Below are 15767 nucleotides of genomic sequence, written 5' to 3' on the forward strand. Positions count from 1 at the left end.
TGATTATAAAGAAGTGTGCTAGTGCCAGAGTCTCCGTTGTTAATCTTTATCATATCAGATTAAGTGTGATATTCAATTATTAATTTATTATAAAGTCTGATATATATATATCTATTGTTTAAATTATCAAATAAACCTTTTAACTTGCAAAACAGAATTACTTCTTGGCTCAGTGGGGTCAGGAGGATTCCAAGAGAGGCGTGTTATATAGGGGTAGTCATCCAGAACGCATGAACTGGACATAAAGATATATCAATAAGGGTTTTCATTCAGTATTCTAGACTAGGCGTTGACTTGGCTGTAGTGCTGAATTGAATCCTCTTACAGCCTCCAAAGTAGTTCCAGCTAAGAAGTTCCCTAGAACCCCGCCCGAGTAAAAAAATAGTCCCTGTAGAAAAATAGTTCCATCCAGGCCTTACGTTGGCTTTGACTCACTAGCAGCATGGTCTGCATCAGGTAAGCAAAGTCTATGAGCCTGGCGCCTATTGCGCCAGGACTGATTTCCATGATGAGCCTGGCGCCTAAGGCACCAGGACTGAACCCAAACAGCCCCCAGCCGGGGCTGTTGGGGTTTTAATAAGTATCTGGATGCCTGCTCCCAGAGCTGATGGGTTTGGTCCTGATGCCCGGGGGTAGGCCTCATGACAGCCTACTGACGTCACCATTCGTCTTCCATTAGGAACTTTTTTGTTTCTTCCTGGACAGTACTTAAGCAATCTTCATTTCGTCTGATTTGCTGGTAGGGTTTTCTCAGTGGATACCTTACTGTACATGGTTGTCTAGTTATTGGTACTTCAATAGATGTTTTTCTGATAGGCACTAGGCAGAGCCCTAATGTGGCTCTCTGCTGGCTTATTTGCTCATCATACGTCACATATTTTGGTGTGAACGTTCCTGGTACTTTGAAATGGGCGACTGGAGTGCACGCTTTATTTGGGATCTCCTCTACACGCTTGTGTGTGATATCTCATTATTTTGTGGACACATCATAATGAAAAAGAAAACACACTGGCAACATCAGTATTAGGGTTGCATTCGAAAATGTGGACACTTTTTACTCACCAAATAATTTGGTGAACTAATCTGTAGTGGAAAAACATACGAAAGGAGAATGAAAGAAAATTAAAGATGAAATGGAAAAAGTATGCCTTCAAAGGGTATACAGCTACTCTTAACTTTACTTCAGTGGTGGGGAAAATTACCATTTGCATATTGAGTGTTCTTCTAGCACTGCCCATGTTTAGTATTACTATTCTGCAGTGGTGGAAGTAGTTGAGGCACCTTTTGGTGCAAAGTGGAACAAGGTTAATAAGGTTAACAAGGTTAATAAGGGGGCACCTCTATTACAAATGGTACCAGGTCGAGATATTTAAGAGGAGGAATCCAGGGGAGGAAACAATGCATTAAAATCCCCGTTTGATTCCCAGCCCTTTATCACAGAGGAGGTAACACCCTCTAGTGTCATGTTTGACCCTGATGTGGTGGAATTTATGCTACTGAGGCTTCTGAAACAGTTGGACAAGGAGTTACACTTCAAGCTTAAGGCTGAGGGCGCCTACACATTCCTCAATGGCAAAGTAGAAATCACCTAACATACATGTTTTGGTTAAACGTCATAGACATCCGAATTAAGGGGTGGATCCCTCATGGAGATCGTGGCGAGATAAAGGTATAGAGCTTGACGGACTGCTGGGAAAAAGTAAGGAGCTGTCCAAGAGGGCTCAGGATACTGGTAAACCTGTGGGCCCAGCTGTTTTGGTGTCTTAGGCTGCGACAGCTGTTTGCTTATTGGGCAACAGCAACTGCACCATTTTTTGTGGATAGGCATACGACTCTCCTCCTAAAAATGTATTTCAAATTGGGGGGGGGGAAGTGCAGTCTTACAGAGCCCTGCGGGTCATCTATTTTTTGCATCCTTTTGCTAGAGAGATGTACAAGGTGCAGTGCGTGAGAAAAGCTTTCCTCATTATTTTCTACAAGGGAAAGGGGCTCTGATCCTGCCTGTTTCACAGCCATCCAAGGTCCCATGATCGTGGCACCTCCCAGTACTGGGACAATCATGACAGAGACAACTTCTTCCCTTCCAAACATTACCTCAGGTGGCAACAACTCTGCAAGAAACCCCCACCCCCCCCCGAGCGGAGGGCAGGATTGCATTTCTTTGGACACAATCAGTGCAGTTCTGAGTGGATGCCTGGATTGTGAAAAACAGCCAGGGCTTCTGACTGAGTTTGTTTAACCCCTGTTCCAAACAAAGGCTTCATTCCACTTGCTGCTTTTTTTCAGGAGAAATATTTGTTTGATGTAGAAGGGGAAGCTCTCGTACTGATGGAGGATATACTGGGATAATGAGGTCATCCCAGTGGCTTTATAAACAATCTGATCCTGCTGCACACAAAGGAGATGGTGAGGCCAATGAGCAGCATAACGGACATGAATGCCTGAGTGGTTTACTGCCATTTCAAAATGGGGGAGTTCACCTTCTTTGCAATGTATTGCAGGAAGGTGATTGGCTGGCCCAATCTGGATTTGAAAGATGCGACTCTTGACAGTGCCAATTCATCCCATCACACACATTTTCTGTACAGTCTTTGTGCAGAGTTACGTTGGGTGCTTGCATGTCTCCTTTTGGCCTTTTGTCACCTCCCTGATATTTCACCAGGTTAAAGAGGCAGGCAGTGGCTTTTCTAAGGAGCCAGGGACTCAGGATGACTTTATATTTGACCTACATGATCTCCATGTCTGAAGACGTGTGATTGGCAGTTCAGGTTTGGTTAGCTAAATGTTTCAGGATAATCCGCACCATGCAGTAGTCACTGCCTGCCAGGATATGAGTGTGCCATGACTTTTGACAGGGCAGTCAGCAATTGATGATTGCTTTGCCAAGGCACTTTTGATCTGTATTAGCATCTAGTATAGCTTGTTGGGTTTGCAGCCCATGGAGCAGGCTGATTTTGACCCGTAACCTTTTGGCACCCATTTGCTAGGCCATTAGGCTAGGGGTACTGTGTGTTCTAGGGCCTCGGACCTTGTTGGGTTTGTGGCCATGGAGCAGGCCGATATGGACCTTACACATTTTTCACCCATCTGCTAGAGCATTAGGCTAGGGGTGCTATGTGATCTAGGGCTTTGGATGTAGGGGCTCTGCTGGAAAATGTCTTAAAAGTGGCAGCTTGGCTGGAAGAATCAGCCTTGACGAATTCTGACTTTGACACAGGTAATGGAGTGGTTTCATTAGTGACAGGTAAGCTTTTTAAATAAGCATTATACTTAGCTCTGTGGTTTGCCATAGTATGTAGATTCACAATACTAGATACTGAGAGGAAGTACTGATTATATTAAAAGTGAACATTTTTGTAACCTGCTGTTATATGTACTGGGTAAACATGAATATCAGGGTTGTTGCCTGGATTGGTAATAACTTCTTAATTTTGGTTTTGCCGTCATTTTCTGAAATTAAGGCTTCTTGAATGCTGCACTGCTGTGATCTTCCTGGTAGTGGCATGGGCTGATTCCTGTCACTGATTCTGTCTCATTTGGCATTGCCTCCTGGTTTTGGGAGTTCTTCGTTGTGGTTTTGTTCTCTTGTCTGATGTTTCCATAAATTGACTGGTGAAGGACTAGCAGTAGGGCACTTCAAAGACAGGGGAGGGTCTGAACAAGAGAATAGGATATCAAAGTTATGGGTGGCTAGAGGTTTGACCAAGTTGAGAACTGTTTGATTTTAAGTACTACAACATGTCCTGTGGGTTTAGGGAGTATGTGGTTTCTTTTGAAAATATGTGAAATTGTTTTTCTTGATGCTGGAAGGTGTAGAGTAAAGGCTGAAGGTATCACACTGAGTATGTAATCAAAGCGCTACACCCCTTTCTTAGCTTGTATGGGAAAGCTGCACTGTGCCTTCAGTTGTAAAAATGGTAACACTGTACACGTTCTTTCACAATATACTTTCTATATAAACCATTGTTTTCAAAACTACTTACTTTTGCTTTAGCTGGGTAGATTTTCTGCACCAAAGGAACAATTTCCTTCTCTGAACTGATCATGCCTGTGATTTCTAAGTCTTCTGTGAATTCCAGTTTTGCTATTCCCTCAAAACACTTTTTCAGATGTGGCTGCACTCTTAGTGGATCTTTTGTTTCTGACAAGATCTCAAGTAGTTCATCATTGGACAGAAAAAAGAATCTGTAAAAAAGAAATCAATAAAACAAAGTAATCTTTTGAAACAACAAGTAATAACAGACATCTAACAATATTTTATTGTAGATCCTTAATGTTAATGTACAAAAGGCCTAGTAGGAATGATGTATTAGAGAATCCCTTTGGTAATTTGTAGATGGAATTGTTGAGAATAAATATTGCTTTTTTTCATACTTTTTTATGAGGGCTGAACTGACAGGTGTGGAGATTTTGTTTTCTTTCATATCTGCATGGTAAATCACAGCGATAGCCTATCTGCCCTCCCTTCCCCATCACAGCGTACTATTAACAATGATTTTCATTCAATTGTTTTTTCCACTTCTTGCACGAATTTTTAAAGGTTATCCTCACTTCCAAGTTCTCCCCCACTATACTTTCCTTTTGAAAGTGTGTGCTTCTCCCACAAAATATGGTGTCTTTTATGGTAAAAACACTGACGTTACTAATGTTATTGCAAAGATATTCATTCATGCCAATGTTTTTCTGGCAAAAGAATCCCACAAATTACTATAAAAAATGTATAATCTGGCATTTCACAAATACACTGGGACATAGTCACATTTAAGTAGCCAACTGGGATTGGGATTCAGAAGGATTGGGGGACTGCAGAGGCCGGGGATGCCGATTTGCATTGTGAAGGAAGTGTTGTAAGGAGGAATCAGAATGGTCTTCCTCCTCTCCCCAAGCTCCTAATCTCTCAGGCTGAAGGTGAGGCGGTTGGAATAGGTGTCCTTATATGTCAGGAGACCTTGCACAGGGTTGACATCCTCAGGTATACAGCTTGTCCTGTGTAACTGTGACTCATTGTTAGGTATAACAAATAAGGAAGCCCTGCTCCCCAGAACAAATTCAGAACAAACAGAAGGAGCACACAGTCCCTTTAGCACTACTGCAGTGCCAGGGGATCACATAGACAATACTCCTCCCAACGGGGAGCCACTAGGGATTGCATACAGCCTTCAGCCTTCTGTTAGTAATCCAACGCATGGTAACTCACTAGTGAACACAGGACCCATCCGTGAAGCGATAGATGGGGCACGGAGCAGGGAAATGGCATGCTTGACACTCACCTTAAGCCGTGGACCGTGGCTTTAACCTTTCGGTTCGCGCTCCAGAGGCCAATCAGTCAATTAGAGGGGCAAGGAAGGAGAAAAATCACAACACTTGAGGAAACCACAACAGAGACACAAAACGCATGAGGGAGAGAGGAGGATTACCCAATCTGGCAACTCGCAGGTGATAGGGAGATGTCTCATCCAATCCCAAGCTTTATATCTCAATTTGGAGGTTGCAGACCCATGTAAGAAGAGGTACAGACATACAGGAGTCGGCACACTCAGGATTGCTGTCCAGAAAAACTGAGCTACTGTGGCAACGCCAGAGAAAAGAAAAACAACAGGGCCTACTAACGGATGCTGCACACCTCAGCATTTGCTGTATCTCAAAGGTGTTGTCACTCACTTTCAAGGGTTTGGTTATGCTATATCTCACACCACCCGTAGTGCTAAAGATTCTTCTTTTTCTATCCCCACAATGCCACGTTCCATGAGCGTATTTCTAAGCCACACACCATGGGATGCTTCCCCAGTAGTGGGCTGTGGCCCATTGGCCGTTCTGCGATAATGCATGCGGAAAAAAAAGAATGTGTGATATAAATATATTTTTTTCAACTTTAGTTTTTATTAACATATTTGTTCACTTACAACAAATCACAAACATTTCACAATACCAATTTGCCAGTGTAAACCCCCCCTCATTCTACGTCTCATAGCACTGAGTACAATGTATCAATTATTTCTCCCTGTGGTCTTCTGAGGTACACTTCACATTTGATTGACTCTAGGTGAAGAACAGAACCCTGCAAGGTTTCAATGTCGCTCGCCCCCTGAAGGTGCTCTAGTCAACACAGACTCCGACACTTCAAATCATCCCTTGTCACAGACCTCCTACCCCCGGTTCCCCAATACTTTGTTCCCCCACGACCCACCCAGTTCCATCGCCCCTTATGGCCCCACATCCAACTCCCCTCTCCTCTCCTCTCCTCTTCATAACCCACTCAGAATAATCTTCTCGTTGTTGACGATCCCCACCTCCCCGTTCAACCGTCTTCCCCTTCCGTCTCCCATTTGGTAATTAGGGGACCCCATTCCTCTTAAAACACAGCCAGGCAATCATTCACTACAGCTTTTAGTTTTTCCATAGTCATCATGTCCTTGAGTTTGAAGTCCCAGTCAGGTTTATTCTGAAAATATTCCCTCTTCCATTTCTGGGCTATGGCTATTCTAGTGGCTCTCAACATTGCTTCAACGGGTCTAGTCAGTCTAAACTCTGGCCTATCTGCTGTCAGGAGGCCCAAGAGCATTTGAAGAGGGTCCAGCACCAGCTGACCCCCTTCCACGTTCTTGATCCAGCTCTAGACCTCCGTCCAGAACAGTTGTACTCTTCAACAACTCCACCACATGTGTGAAAGATCCCACTTGGCCACATAATCTGGGACATTTAGGAGAGGTCCCCGGGAACATCTTTGATGGTTTAAAGGGGTCTCTATACCACCCCTGAAGGATTTTGAAATTGTGTTCCATTGTGGCCATGAACAGGTTACCATGGAAGGCTATTTTATATATCCGGTCCCACTCCTCCCCAGTGATTTCCTTCCCTGCCATCTCTTCACAAATCTTCTTAAACGTTTGCCTTCCCTCAGGTCCGCTGAGACCAGCACCCTATATAACTGCAATACCATCCCCTTCCTGCTCGTCGCCATGTTTATCACGTCTCAAAGGGTGTGAGTTCCCTGGACAGTCGGAGTTCCCACTTGGGCACTGTAAGTATCCCTTTCAATCTTAAATTGACAAAGATCGGGAATTTTTCCTGAGACATTTCCTCCTGAAACTCCTTCCTGTTTGTAAAGACAGATTGGTGGAATAGTTGCCCTGCACATTCGAGTCCCCCATCCGACCACTGATGGGAGTACTTAAAGTTTTATCTATGGAGGCCTATCTGTGGGCCCCAAAATGATGTCAGAGGTGAAGGCCAAGTAGATCGGGCCCCCATCGCCTTACCACTCTGCCAAGTCGCCCACAGCACCCCTAGGGTTGGGTGGGTCTGTAAAGTGGGGGCCATGACTTTATGTGGGGTGTGAGAAACCTGAAGGTGTCTCACCCGCTAGTCCCCGGGGATCTGTCATCCAGGTGGCCAGGACATGGCCATCGCTTTTGGATCCAGTTCCTGAGGGTGGACCAGTGTGGGAGGATCACCTGAATGAGGGGTCTTTGGGGAGTGGGAGTGGGACACCGGATGGCGAGATGCGGTATCCCCTTGGCTGTAACACCTTTATTTTTTAAACACTTTTTATTCAGCACATAACCATACATCTTTACAAGATCTTGAGCCACCACAAGCTTACATATATAGTTATATAATTTGTTTTATGTTTTTCTACCCCCGCCCGTAACTTCCCCTAACCCCAACTCGGCCTACACCGCACCGCACGGTCTTCCTTTCACCAAGCCTCGTCACAGTAACATTTTATCCTTAGGTTAATTTATGTCCTGACCGCTCTGGTCCAATACAGATAGAGCGGCCACCTATTGTATCCACGCGGCTATTCCTCCATCCTCCGAATCCTCATTCCTCCCCCTGGCTGCTTGCCACACTGCTGTTTCCGCATTCGCCATTTTCTGCACATCCCGCCACCACCCTTGAGCAGACGGTCTCGTCCGTGCTTATCAACACATGGCGATTCTACATTTAGCCAGTATATATGTCAGGTCCTTTAGTTTGCTCACATGCTTAGCCCTATGTGGCCCTGGGAAGCCCCCCAACAGGCACACCTATGGGGAACTTGCGTCCAATCTGATCTGCACCTTACCCATGATACAAGCCACCTCCTCCCAGAATCTGCTGATTTCCACACATTCCCTGTAACACCTTCACCCCATCCTACCAGGTAGGATATTTAGGAACACAACCCCCCCCTTCACAAAACAAACACTTTCTCACAGACAGCTCACTATGAGAGAAAACAGACCGAACACCCAAGCCATATACCTGACATGTCCCAATACAATGGCAATTACTGACCACACACACACCTGACCTCCATTACACTTTCTCACATGGATAAAAGGTGGAGCACAAGAGCACACTCTTAGTAAGGCAAAGCACATGAGGAAGCAGCAGTTCCAAGATGGCAGTTTAACATGAGGAGAAAGACGGCAAAACAGAAGGGGATCGCAAGGAGGGAATTGTCCTTGACCTTTTCGATGAAGAACCATTACTTTCATGAGCCCTCGAGAATAGAAAGCTTAAGACCAGGCTGAAGAATCCTGCATTGTGTGTCGGAGGTACCCGGGGCCCTCTTGCGTCGATAATTAAGGCAGGGAGAATCGCTTGATGCTGTGGTACTGTCCTTGGCTCCTACCTCCTACAACAAAGCAGATCTAGTGAAATCAACACAGCCAGTGAGTTGGGGAGACTGATACCAGACCGGTCTGTGTTGAAGCCAAGGTTGCAAGCAGCAACATTGTATGGTGAGCGCCGAATCGAACAGTGTAGGAAACGCGTGTGATAACCAACACAAGTAAAAATTGAACAACAGATGTTTGATTGAACTTTGAAACCAAGATACGATACCCTTGACAGAGTGGTCCGGCACCGCTTAGGTGCTCATTCGGTGGTCTTTTTAAGGTATCCAACTGAGAGTTGAGAAAGGAGAAAGAGTGGCAAAGAACTGTACATCCAAGTGGTCCTGCGACGGGTCAAGCAAAATCCTGTGCACTATCTTAAGTCTTCGATGTTGATACTGCCAAGCAAGTTAATGACAAAATAGAGAAAGTTGGTGCGATCCCGAACGGGGGGGGGGAATCAATTGAATAAGTTGATGATAAAATAGAGAAAGTTGGTCCGAGCCCGAACGGGGGAGATCAATTGAAAGCTTTTGGGATAAAGGAAGTTTGTGTTAAAGTGAATTAAATTGGTTGAAACCCGGTGGAGGGAGACTGATTGAACATTGTGTTAAAACGGATCTGAGGGGCATCCGGGGTGGACAGTGAATAACCTGAGAAATTGGACACATGAAAATCCTACGAAGTTTGTAGTAAAGGGGATCTGAGGTGAATAGTGAATCACTTGAGAAATTGAGTATGTGTAAAATTCAGAGACGAAAATAACTTGTTTGTTCATCGCATCAGACCCTCTGCAAGAACAAACTTTGGAAGGCAAAGAGACTTGGCACGAAAGGTCCTGATGCTAATGTTTGAACTGGAACCTTGTGCTAGAGTAGCCAGAGACTTTGTTAAGTTCGAGTGGGTCACCTTATCCCATGCTGAAAACGTTGCGACGGGAGGACAATGGCCTGAAGATCCTGACATATCATTTCTTGAACACCTCTTTCTTTTACATAACATTGTTTCCCACACTATTTGTATTTAGAGGTAAGGATTGTCAATAGGTTTATTACAATAGGCCCTTTTATTTTGACAAGACACCACTAGGACTGCGTTATTATTATTATTTGATGGTCGTAGCTTGCTCCCATCTGTAGATTTAGGATTAGATGGGTGTTTTTCAAACCCTTTCTGAAGTTCAATAAACACCCTTGAACTGTGGTCACTTGTGCCGTCTTACTTTTGATACCGTACCTTCCTTACAGGGGCCCATAGGTAATCCTCACCTTCCTGGGGTGGGCGTCCATGTCCTCCAAGAATGACTAATAATTCCTCAAACCCTCTATCATGAGCTCAAACATGACCCTCAGCTGACAAGCCCGGTAGTAGTTTTGGAAATCCGTGCAGCCAAATCCGCTGTGGTCCCTTGGAACAGTCTCGCTTTCTTACTCCCCTAAATGAACCGAGACACCATTGTATTCAGTTTGTCAAGAAACCTTTCCGAAAGGAACACTGGAAGGGATGTAAAGAGGTTAAGGAGACAAGGCAGTATATTCATTTTCACTGAGGTCATCCAGCCATACCAGGTTAGGACTGCTGGCTCCCAACTTTTCAGATCTACTCTAATTCCGTCCAACACAGGGGTAAAGTTCACCTTTTCCAGGCTTGAAAGGTCTCTAGTAATGGTTACCCCCAGGTACATTATGCCTATCCCCTCCACCTTTATTCCACATATCTTTGCCTCTGAATCGAGACAGGACTGTCCCCTCTTCATCAGCATCACCCTGGATTTTTCTGCAGTAATTTTGAGACCCGAGAACACACAAAAATGGGAAATCTGGGAAACTAATTCTGGAAGAGAGTTCTGCAGGTCAGACAGGTAGGGAAAGTTTGAATTCAACCCCCCTCTAGAAATTCCCTTTATACTCAGGTTGGATCTAATCAAGATAGCAAGGGGCTCCATGAGCAATGCATATAACATTGGGGAAAGGTGAAACGGGACGTCAACGTCCCGTTCACCTGAATGTGGGCTGTCGGCTGCAACCCATCTTCTGAAATTTTCCCCAAAGCCCATCTTCCTCAAAACCTCCATCATGTACCCCCATTCTACATGATCGAAGGTCTTTTCCAAATCGATAGTGAATCCTCCTCAGTGTACATATACACTTTGATGCATCGAGCCACTGTGCTCTCCAGATCCGGTAAACTCCGGTATCTCCATGTATATATTTACTTCTCTACTGCTAGACTACCTGAAATGACTGACTCCTGATATACTTTCTGTCTGTTTAATCCAACAGCCTGCATAGGATACTTCTACCCCATGAATATCCCATCCTGATGAAGGCCTACACCACCAAAAAGCTCATTTAGCTTACCATATGGCCGAAACACTGTCGTGTTGACTTGTTTTTTTGTTGTTGTTGTTCAACCCCACATTGTGTTCCATGCAATTACGCTGATGATTCTGCTATTACCTCACTAAATTCTCTAGTTTCCCTCCCAAGGAATACATAGAGAATGTAGAAGCAATAGAACTTTGTCCTGCAAATACTCAACATTTGTTCCATATAACCAAGGTACTATACTTTTGTAAATCTATAAATGTTGAACTATCCTGTGATTTAGAAATACAAGTGTATCTTGAACACTGACTGCACAAAATTTAAACTGAACTACAGTAGACAGAATTTTCCTTTCAAGACAATTATTGTTTGTTGTGTATAATTCTGTGTCCACTACATCAAGTCGTGACAAACTCAGGAGGCTGTTGTTCCTTTGTCAGCAGTGAGACTCACATGACCTTGCTCATCTTTGTTCTTTATAGGATTTTCACATCTATATTCAGTAGGGAAATCGGCCTGTAAGAGGCGCACAGCGCTGCGTCTCCACCCTCCTTTGGTAATACTACAATAATTGCTCCCATCATTGTTTCCGGAAGGGGTCTTCCCGCCAAGAACTTGTTAAACGCTCTTGCCCAAAATGGAGCAAGGGTTGATTGATATCGTTTATAGAAGTGTACCAAGAAGCCATCACTACCCGGTGTTGTATTGCCTTTCATCCTTTTAATCATTGCCTCCAACTCCTCTGCCCCTATTGGATCCTATAAGGTGGCAGCTATCTCGCTAAAGAGGCTGGGAAAGGATAGACGACCAGGCAACTCCATGACATGGGACCTGGTCTCTGTTTATCCCATGGTATTGAGGAATTCAAAGAAGGTATTAAATTGCTCCCTAAACCCTTCGGCATCATACACTGTGGAACCACCAGGTACCCTAATGTCAGTCACCATTTTCTTTTTACGTACTTCCCATAGCTTCCAGGCCAGTATCTTATCAGCTTTATCCCGCTTCTTATAATATTTCTGTTTAAGGAATAATAGTTTCCTCTCGGTGTCGTGTACCAGTAATGTTTTCAATTGGGCTTCATATCTACGGTGCTTACTTGCTTCCCCAAGGTGCAGGTGGCTTTTTCCTCAAGGGACCAACGTTATACCTGCTATCTTCTCCCACAGAACTTCCTTTTGTCTCACTCCCTGCCTTTTCTTGTTGGACCCTATTTTAATCAGAACTCTGCGTATGGTGGCTCTGAACCCCTCCTACAAGATGTGATCTCCCACCCCTCCTTTATCGTTGTGTTCAAAGTAGGATTTAACCTCTGCAAGCAGAACTTGTGCTGTTTCTTTATCCTCAAGGAGGGTATTGTTACACATCCATCTACACCTTGGTGTCCCCACCGCCCAATTTCCCAAACTACCTTCACTAGGTCATGGTCAGACCATGGGACTGGGTCCACCTGAGAACTCAAAATCTGGCATGTTAGTGTGTCGTTGATTAGGATTAAATCTATCCTCAAATAGGAGTTGTAAACTTGGGAATAAGACATAAAGGGCCTGCCGCCACCCTCCGGTTCCACCCAGGAGTTTGCTAACCCAAGATCCCTATTCACTTCCCGAAACTTCTCAGAAACCTCGGCACTGATCTGGGGTCCCACCACCTTGCCCACTCTGTAGCGGTCCTTGACCGGGTCTAAAACCATGTAAAAATCACGTCCTATCACTAGGAGGCCCTCAGCAAAAGTCCTCCACTTGTCCCTGACCCCTACCCAGAACAAAAATGGACCCTCATTGGGACAGTAAACCGACCCCACCGTAATCAGCACCCCCGCCAGTTTGCCCTTTATGAAGATAAACCTCCCCTCCTGGTCCGTCATCCGGGCCTCCACTTTGAAATTCAAGCAACCGGACAGGATAATTGCCATACCCCTTTTTAGAGTTCGCCAAAGCCTTGTAAATGTCACCCAGTGAGTTTGCACGGAGAGAAGGTTCCTCCCTTGACTTCCAGCGCGTTTCCTGGATCTACAATAGGTTTAGCTGCGCCATTCTGAATTCCCTCAGCAAGAGGGATCTCTTAAGTGAGTTTTTTAAGGAAGGCATGGTACCAACAGTAAGACAGCCACAAGTGACCACAGTTCAAGGGTGTTTATTGAACTTCGAAAAGGGTTTGGAAAAACACCTATCTAATACTAAATCTACAGATGTGAGCAAGCTACGACTATCAAATAATAATAACGCAGTCCTAGTGGTGTCTTGTCAAATCAAAAGGGCGTTTACTAATAAGCCTATTGCCAATACTTAATACAAATACTGTGGGAAACAGTGCTACGAAAAAGAAAGAAGTGTTCACAAAATGATATGTCAGGATGTTCAGGCAGTTGGCCTCCCTACCCCACGTTTTCAGCACGGGACAAAGCGGTACACTCGAGCTTAGCACAGTCTCTGGCTTCTCTAGCACGAGGATACAGTTCAATCATTAGCACCAGGGCCTTCCGTGCCCAAGCCTCTTTTCCTCTCAAAGTCTCTTCTTTCATAGGGCCTGATGTGACAAACAATAAGCTCTTTTCCTCTTAAGTACTCAATTTCTCAGACGATTCACTATTCACCTCGGATCCCCCTCAGTCGGGCTCAGATCCTCTTTAACACAATGTTCAAATAGTCTCCCTCCGCCTGGCTCAGACCAATTTCAATTTAACATTTTAACACAAACTTGCTCTAACCAAAATCTCTCAGTTGATCTACCTCCGCTGGGCTTGGAACAACTTCATCTACTTTGTCATCAACTTTCTTTACGCTATGAACATTGAATACTTCCGATTGTGCACAAGATTTTGCTTGACTCGTTGCAGGACCACTTCGATTCACAATTCTTTGTCACTCTTCCCAGTTGGATACCTTACAAAGACTTTCGAATGAGCATGCAAGTGGTGCCGACCACTCTAAGGTATCGTGTCGGGGCTTCAAAGTTCAATCACGCATCTGTTGTTCAATTTTACTTGCGTTGATTATCACATACGCTTCATACAATGTTCACTTCAGCTTTCAATATGCAATGTTGCCGCTTGCAACCTTTGGCTTCAACACAGACCGATCTAGTATCAGTCTCCCCAACTCAGCGGCTTTGCTGACTTTACTGGCGCTGCTTTGTTGTTGTCATGATCTCTGCTTCCAAAAGGTCAGGGTTTTCCCAACTCCCTTGGAAGCAGATCCATAACCCAGGTTCCGAGTGCCAACCAGTCCCAATTGGGACCTTTTGGACCCAGTCCTGGCGCCAGTGGCACCAGGCTCATAAATATGCCCAGTCCCAGCGCTGGAAGCGCCGGGCTCATAATGCTTGGGTGGACTTACCTTCAGCAGACCATGCTGCTTACTTGCCTGCCAGTTGAGCCTCTGATCCTCTTCTGTTTGGAACTACTTTTCCTGTTGGGTGGGGCTGGAGCCACTCCCTAGATTCAGAACACTGGAACTCTTCTGGAAGGCAGGAACTCTTTTCTTACCAGGAACTCTTTTCTTACTTAGGCGTGGCTGTGGAAGGAGACACCTAAGCACTACAGGAGGCTATTTAAACCACACCCGGTGGATGAATCTTGCTTTGCGTTATTCTGCAACCTCTGCAGCAGAACGCTCATCGTGTCTTCTGCATCCGGTCCTGGGCCTAAGGAAAAAGGCTTACCATCCTGAATCCAGTCTTCAGCAACACCGATAAAGACAAGAAAGAACAGGTTAGCATTCCGGCATATGAAAGGCAAAGGCTTACCATCCTGAATCCAGTCTTCAGCAACACCTATAAAGACAAGAAAGAACAGGTTAGCATTCCGGCATCCGAAAGGCAAAGGCTTACCTACTCTTCGTACGCTCCGGAGGCCTTCGGCGCTGCATCCCGCATCTGAAAGACAAAACAAGGTGCGTTTAAAGACATTGGGGAACTTTAATACTCACGTGCCATTACTCCTTTCCACATCTAATCCAGTGGGTATTCCGGCACCCTGCAGCCGCTCCGAACTCGTACCTGCAAAATAAAAAGACAGTTAGAGCGCATAGTGAAGCAGGCAACAAGCGCTTACTTACGTGCTTCCAGGCGCTTCTATTCATCACACGGGCTCCATCTTCAACTCACTTCAGCCCGTCATCCGCCATCGCCGGAACCCTGCAAAACAAGAGACATCATTACTAAAGACTTTAAAGACATTTGAATGACTCGAAACTTACCGTTCGTGCAGTAAACGACGGACAGCAGTCCTCTGAAGTCAAGAGGCCTGCGCTACCTATCCAGTGAAGAAACTGGTTACAGCACCCTGCCCCGAGGCAGATGGAGAGCTCGGCATTCACTTACCTAAGGTGAGAGCGTTAACCTTTGGGGGTCTACAGGAGAGGAGAAGATGAAAGAGATAGGGACACCCCAATAACCCCAGTTCATTAACCCCATATTTTCTATCTGCAGACATCTTACTCTACACGTCAGGCATACAGTGCACAGAGGTCCAGCCCAAAGAGCCAACCGGGTGCTACACATCACCTTTGAAGATACGGTAGTCGCCCAGTCAAGACCGGCGCCTCTGCGAGAATCAGGTGAGCGTTACAGAACGCAAAGCCTACCGCAAAACTCTCGCCCAGGCGCTATGGAAACCTCGGATACTGACCCCCTAGCCCGGTTACTTGGGGAACTAAGGGCAGAAGTGCATGCAGCTCGTCAGGAAACGAATGCTCTAAGAAGGGAACTAATTATTTCCAAGGAGAGAACAGACAATCTTGCTAGACAAGTGCTACAGTCACAAGCCGGACAGACCCCGTTACCCGCATCAGGGGCAAATCTTCCTTCAACATCCTCTATGAATCCAGTGCAGATC

The 15767-nt window shown here is 45.3% G+C and overlaps 1 protein-coding gene across 1 annotated transcript in view; it reads right to left on the bottom strand.

Annotated features, from left to right (window-relative positions):
* Nucleotides 1-15767, bottom strand: part of DNAH3 (dynein axonemal heavy chain 3) — a 1861430-nt gene that overhangs the window by 1157014 nt on the left and 688649 nt on the right. Inside the window, exon 24 of the mRNA XM_069647670.1 lies at nucleotides 3984-4185. Coding sequence (XP_069503771.1) covers nucleotides 3984-4185 — 202 coding nt within the window. The remainder of the gene's footprint in view (nucleotides 1-3983; nucleotides 4186-15767) is intronic.

This window comes from Ambystoma mexicanum, chromosome 2q (assembly GCF_040938575.1).
Source record: "Ambystoma mexicanum isolate Mex_15411 chromosome 2q, UKY_AmexF1_1, whole genome shotgun sequence".
Classification (NCBI taxonomy): domain Eukaryota; kingdom Metazoa; phylum Chordata; class Amphibia; order Caudata; family Ambystomatidae; genus Ambystoma; species Ambystoma mexicanum.